At 54.3% G+C, this 6,548-nt stretch overlaps 1 protein-coding gene across 1 annotated transcript; it reads left to right on the top strand.

The window, feature by feature from the left end:
- Positions 1 to 1,433: 1,433 nt before the first annotated feature.
- Positions 1,434 to 5,729, top strand: SOX11 (SRY-box transcription factor 11). The gene has a single exon (XM_072855097.1). The coding sequence runs from the start codon at positions 1,748 to 1,750 to the stop codon at positions 2,957 to 2,959; it is 1,212 nt and encodes a 403-aa protein (XP_072711198.1). The 5' UTR covers positions 1,434 to 1,747; the 3' UTR covers positions 2,960 to 5,729.
- Positions 5,730 to 6,548: the final 819 nt, after the last annotated feature.

Here is a 6,548-nt window from a genome sequence, read left to right as displayed (position 1 = left end):
AGGGGACCTGCTGCCCCATTAGCACCAGTGCATATGATGCACTGACAGAGGAGGGGCCGTGCCAGGGCTCATCCCTCTCACTGCCATCATGTCTGCAGCCAGCCAGCAACCACCACAAAACTTATTAAAGTTTTGTCTTGCTAATAACTGTAAGTGGTAGCTCGAAAAACACAGAGGGACCCACAGAACAGTACGCGAATTCATTTTCAGCACACGTTTTGCAAAGCAAAATGACCACAGATGAGTACACCGTCGGCTTTGGATTTCATAGATTCTGCAATGAAAACAAACATGGTATTATCCAGAATAGCTGGATCCACTACCGGCATTCTGCAATAATCACAACATTGTTGAATAACTGGATGCTCTCTGGAAAACAAACAAACAAAAAATCAGCACTGTGAGATGCTTTCTGTAAGTTTTCACCCGCTACTTTAGAGAAACTGCCTTTACCCTCTGCCCGCACCACGCGGGAAATGCCTCCAGGTGGGTGCGACGACCTCCCTAATTCGGCTCATCTCCTGCGGGCAGCCTGGGCCTTCCCTGGGGGGCAGGGGGACCTCCCCCCCGCCCCGGGCAGGCCGCCCGTGCTGGCCCGGCCCAGAGGAGCAGCGGGCACCGCCGCCCAGCAGGCCGGGGCCGCCGAGGCACCGTCCGCGTCCGCAGGCAACCGGCCCCCCCCGCCCCAGGAGCGTGCCAGGCCCTGCCCTGCGGCCTCGCAGCCCCGTTCGCTGCCGACAAGCCGCCGAGGCAAGCCCTGGGGGGCCCACCAGGGCAGAGAACCGAAGGCGCCTAGCGCGTTCCTCCGGGGCTCCACGGCCCCGGCCCCGCTGCGGAGGGGGGAGACGGCCGCGGAAGGCACTCTCCGCCGGCGAGGGCCGTCCTACACATCTGCCGGCGAGGAGCAGGGGAAGGTGGCAGAGCCCGGTCCGGCGGGAAGGCGGCGGGGACGGCACCGGCGCCCGGCCCCACTCCCGCCAGAGGGGCCGTCGCTGGAGCGGCCGCGGAGCGCCAGCGCCCCCTGCCGCCCGCCGCCGCCCTGAGCCGCGCGGGGCTCCGCAGCCTCCTGAGGAGAGCGAGCCGCGGGGGAGCCGCCGCCGCCGCCCCCGCCCCCGCCACCCCCCTCCCCTCCTCCCCGCTCCGCTCCGTTCCGCGCCCGGCGGCCGCAGCCAGCGGGCGAAGCCCCCCCGCAGCGTCGTCGCCGCCGCCGCCCCCCGGGCACAGGGACGAGCCGGCGAGAGCGAGAGGCAGCGCCCCCTCCCCCGCCACCGCCCCCCGCGCCGGGGGTGTGGCAGCGCGGGGCGGGGGGCGGGCAGCGATAAAAGCGGTGGGCGTGCCCGTGGGCGCGGCCGAGCGCCGCCATTGGCCGGCGGCGGGAGTGATGTCACCCATATGAGGCGCTGATAACTAGTTGGGCGAGGAGCCGGGAGTTTCGCAGAAGGGGGAGCGCGCGCGGCGGGGCAGGGCGGCGGCGGCGCGAGGCCGGGGCACGGGCAGAGCGCGGCGCCGAGCGCACCAGCCCAGCCGCGCCCGAGCCCGGCCCGGCCGCAGCGGGCCGCCGGGGCTGCGGGCAGCAGCGAGCGCCCGCCGGTCGCCCCGCGGGCTCCGCCTTGCAGCGCGGAGGAGAGCTCGGCTCGGCTCGCAGCAGGGGCAAGGTGCGGCGGTGGGAGGGGGCGGCGGAGCGGCTTTGTTGGCTCGGAGGGGAGCGGCGCGGCGGGAAGAGCGGCGCTTCGGCAGGACCCGCACCATGGTGCAGCAAGCGGAAAGTACGGAGGCGGAGAGCAACCTGCCCCGGGAAGCGATGGACACCGAAGAGGGCGAGTTCATGGCTTGCAGCCCGGTCGCTTTGGACGAGAGCGATCCGGACTGGTGCAAAACGGCGTCGGGGCACATAAAGAGGCCGATGAACGCGTTCATGGTGTGGTCTAAGATCGAGAGGAGAAAAATCATGGAGCAGTCCCCGGACATGCACAACGCGGAGATCTCCAAGCGCCTGGGCAAGCGGTGGAAAATGCTGAAGGACAGCGAGAAGATCCCTTTCATCCGGGAGGCGGAGAGGCTGCGGCTCAAGCACATGGCCGATTACCCCGACTACAAATACCGGCCCAGGAAAAAGCCCAAAATGGACCCGTCGGCCAAGCCCAATGCCAGCCAAAGTCCGGAGAAAAACGCACCCACCAGCAGCGGCGGCAGCAAAAGCGCCAAGAGCTCCAGCAAGAAGTGTAGCAAGCTGAAAGCCTCCTCCGCCTCCTCGCCCCCCAAGCCGGGCGCCAAAGCCGCCCACCACGGGGACTACGCGGGAGACGAGTACGTCTTCGGCACCCTGAAAGTGAGCAGCAAGACGGTCAAGTGCGTCTTCATGGACGAGGAGGAGGATGAGGAGGAGGAGGAGGACGAGCTGCAGCTGCGGATCAAGCAGGAGGCGGAGGAGGAGGAGGAGGACGAGGAGCCGGGGCCGCAGCAGCTGCGGCGGTACAACGTGGCCAAAGTGCCGGCGAGTCCCACCTTGAGCTCCTCGGCGGAGTCCACCGAGGGGGCGAGCCTCTACGAGGAGGTGCGGGGCGGCGCCGCGGCGGCGGGCGGCGGCAGCAGACTCTACTACAGCTTCAAGAACATCACCAAGCAGGGCCCGCCGCCGCCGCAGCAGCCGCCCGGCCTCTCCCCGGCCTCCTCCCGGTCCATCTCCACCTCGTCGGCCGGCAGCGAGGAGGCGGACGACCTGCTCTTCGACCTCAGCCTCAACTTCTCCCAGCACGGCCACGCCGCCGCCGAGCTGGGGGCGGGCGCCGCCGCCGGCAACCTCTCCCTCTCGCTGGTGGACAAGGACCTGGACTCCTTCAGCGAGGGCAGCCTCGGCTCCCACTTCGAGTTCCCCGACTACTGCACCCCGGAGCTGAGCGAGATGATCGCGGGCGACTGGCTGGAGGCGAACTTCTCCGACCTGGTGTTCACGTACTGAGCGGGGGCGGCGGCGGCGAGGGCGGGCGGCGAGGCAGCGGCGGAGCTGGAGCGACGCGACGCCGGTGATGATGATGATGCTGATGATGATGATGATTAAACAAAAAGTCTTGTTTTCTTTTAAAAAAAAAATCTCGAAGTTAGTTCCGAGCCCGGGAGTTGTGATTTTATTTTTTTTATTTTTGTGTTTTTTAATTTTTATTGCATTTGGTGATCACAACAACAACAGCAAAGGCAAATGGGACTGGGGGAAAAAATGATACAGAAGGCGCTGTTTGAAGCTTGTCGGTCTCTGATTGAAGTCTGGAAGATGGTCTGCAAAGAAGTCTTTTGGCAGCACAACTGTTACTCAAGGGGGTTTGTGGATTTTTTTTTTTTTCCCGTGAGAGATCTTAAAGAACTGTTCTGATTTTTTAAATTTTTTTTTCCGAAAGGGACCATTGCAACTTTTTTTGGAGGGAGAAAACTGATGTCTTCTATGCATCCGATTCTTAACAAAGCTGCAGGGAGCTTGAAAAAATGCAGACTGTACAAACGCTTACAAATAACTGAACTGACTTAAGATCAGAGTTTACTTTTCAGATCAAATTGTTTATGGTTTTACAAATGTGATTTCTACTTGCCAACTTTTTTTTTTGTAACTTGTTCCCTTATACCTCCTTGATTGAATACCAGACAGCCTAGACCTCAGTACAAAAAGGTATTGAAACATTTTTGATACATAACAGACCTCAGTCTTTTTTAAAAATTAATATATTTTCAGGCGTATTTTTGTACAGTGAAAAGGGAACATTCTTGCTGTGTTTTTTCAGTAAGACTTTTCAGGCACTTCTTCCCTTTTATTTTCTTTTTTTTCTCTGTTTTTAGCATGCAAGTTTGTTGGTACGTTACGTCCTGGTTTTAAAAGGATTAAAATTTTAAAAAAATAATCCTTGCATCTAAAGGCCTTGTGGTTTTAAAAAAAAAAGGAACAAACACTTTTTTTGTACAGCTATAGTTCAGATTTGTTCAATATTTGTAGGTAAAGATTTATTGAAAATGGTGATATAGACCTCAGAGCTGTTATCTTAGTTTAAAAGATTGTATATGTACTGTACTATAGTAGGACTTTATGTATCTCATACGCTGTGATATGTGGATGGGGCCCCAGATGGAAGGTATGAAACTGGATTCTCGATTTTAGCAAAAAAAAAAAAGAAAAAAGGCACATAGTTAAAAAAGTTTCTCATGTTGTGCAATATAATCTAAAGTACAGACCATCTGCATATTTTGTAGCAAATGATGGCAAAAGCAGACTTGTGCACTGTCAACATCATAGCCTGTTTTTTTTTTTTTTAATGCTGAAAGTCTGTATCTTGACAATTTTAATAAATCAGCTGGAACTGATAGAAACTCGTATCGCTATTAGTGTCTGTAGAAGTAACGCTGGAGATGCCATGTTGTCACCCCTCGCCCGCGGAGGAGCGGTAGCTGTAGGCTGTTGTGCATGACCGTAGCTAGGGGGGAAGGAGACTAAGGACTGCTTCTTTTCTTTTACTTTTTTTCACACACCACCCACCTCCCCCCCCGATTTTGCTCCGCGGGGCCCCGGAGGGTGCCCGCCGGCGGCGGGGGTCACCGTCAGGCGGGGCCGGGGCTGGCTCGCCGCGGGCCGGGCGGCGGCAGGTTGTCTCGCCCCGGGTATTTTCGGCTCTCCCGCCTTCCCCCCCGCCGGCGGTGAACGAGCCCGGCTCCCCGGGGCCGCTCCGCCGGCCCCCCGCATCCCGTTTCCGGGGAGGGGGCTGCGGGCGGGGGCGCGGCGGGCTGGCCGGGCCCTCTCGGGGCGGACGGGGCCGGGTGCCCGCTCCCGCCGCCGCGGGGGACGCGCCTCGCCGCCCCCGCCGCGCGCCCCCGGTGCTCCCCCCGCTGCTCCCTTTTCCTCCCCGCGCTCCCCTTTTTTGCTGAGCAGCCTGGGCGAGAGCTGAGGCGGGGATGCTCCGAGCAGCGGTGCCGCATCTTCTCCGCCCTCGGGCAGCGCTCGGCCGGCGGGGCGGCTCCGGCCCCTCCGCGGAGAGCTGCCCGCCGCCCCGGGCCGGGGCGTGGGAAGGAAGGGGGGGTACGAGCTTCTGCTGTAGGTGAGCAGACTTTGTCAGTGTGCATTTTGAATTTTTTTTACCTTAGGAGCCGTCAGATTCCAGTTGCGCGCTCTGAAGTAACTGCTGATGGCAATAACCAGACTCACAAGGTGGAAGTTTTTCTCAATAAGTTTACTTTTTATCGGCTAGGCATTGGTAATATTTTTTTTTTTCCTCCACTAATTAATGATCCAGCTGTTTACAGGGACAATTCACTGTGCTGGTATTTTGGTGGCAACCACTGCTACAGGCTTTCAGACTTGCTGAAATGAAAATCCTGCATACACATTTGTAAGGCATAATAAAACATAACATTAAAACCTGCATGCATGTTATGTTTAATCAAAGACAACTCTTAGGCATTTAAGTGGTGAGATATCTTACTTTAGGTTAGTTAAACTGGTAGTAAAATGATTAATATAATCTGATCTCTTTCTAATAATAATAATAATAATAAAACACTCATGATTCTAAATAAAAGTTGTTTGGCCTAAATCTTTGCTATCAGAAAAGAGATATAGCATATCTGGGAACTCAAATTTATGTCTTGCATTGTGATAATTCTTTATGAGAAACTGTGTTTTAAAACAAACTTAATTACAATATACAAGATATCCTTGGCAATGGATAGTCCTCAATAAAACAGAGTTTCTTGAATTTTCAGTTTTTGGTCTCAAATGATTAGTGTGTTCTCCATGTAATAACTTAGAAATCAAATTGAAAACAAATGACATTTATCTCTTCTAAGGCAAAAGAGTGAAAGAAAATAGATACACTGAAGTGCTCTAGCCTAGCCATTCACTATCCTGCTATGGAAAATCCTTTTTTGGGCTAGGGTGATGGAGTAAGTTGATCAGGTTCTAAGTCTTAAAACTGAGCCAAAATTCTCTTAGTAATTCTTCAAGCTATCATGAGAGTATGGGGACTTGTTCTTCCAGTCCCTTTCTTCTGATATGCATCCTTGTTTATTAAAGTGATAATAGGCAGTGTCATTAAACATTTGTGCTTTACAGATGTTCAATGAGTTATGAACGATTATGGTCAAATATGGGCTGCATTTAGTTTGCATTGTAATAAGGTCTGTGTCTCAGCCTACAAAAGTTTTGACTTGCGTATATTTTTGGAAGATGTTTTTAAAATTACCATTTAAAATATTAGTCAAGGATAACTGATTTAAAGGATCCAAGTATAGAGCAGTCAGGCATATTTTAAATGAGCAACAGGTCTACTTTAGTCAAAGAATATAATACCCACTCAGAAGTATATCTTTTCTTTCTTCTAGATGGGAATTATACATTACTATATCAGAGGAATATTTTGAGTGAAGGTATATGGTGCAGGGAGACAATTTTTGTCCAGACAGTTGAGTTTCTTTTATTTCAGAGTTTATTGTTGCATATTGCTCAAGGAAAAAATAGGTGGTGTTCTGTTTAAGCCACTATATTGTTAGGGCTGAAGTTTGATGCTGTTGAATGC

The sequence above is a fragment of the Ciconia boyciana genome, chromosome 3 (genome assembly GCF_034638445.1).
Source record: "Ciconia boyciana chromosome 3, ASM3463844v1, whole genome shotgun sequence".
Lineage (NCBI taxonomy): Eukaryota > Metazoa > Chordata > Aves > Ciconiiformes > Ciconiidae > Ciconia > Ciconia boyciana.
The sequence above is the reverse complement of the archived record's forward strand: the minus strand, read 5'-3'. Positions and strand labels throughout refer to the sequence as shown.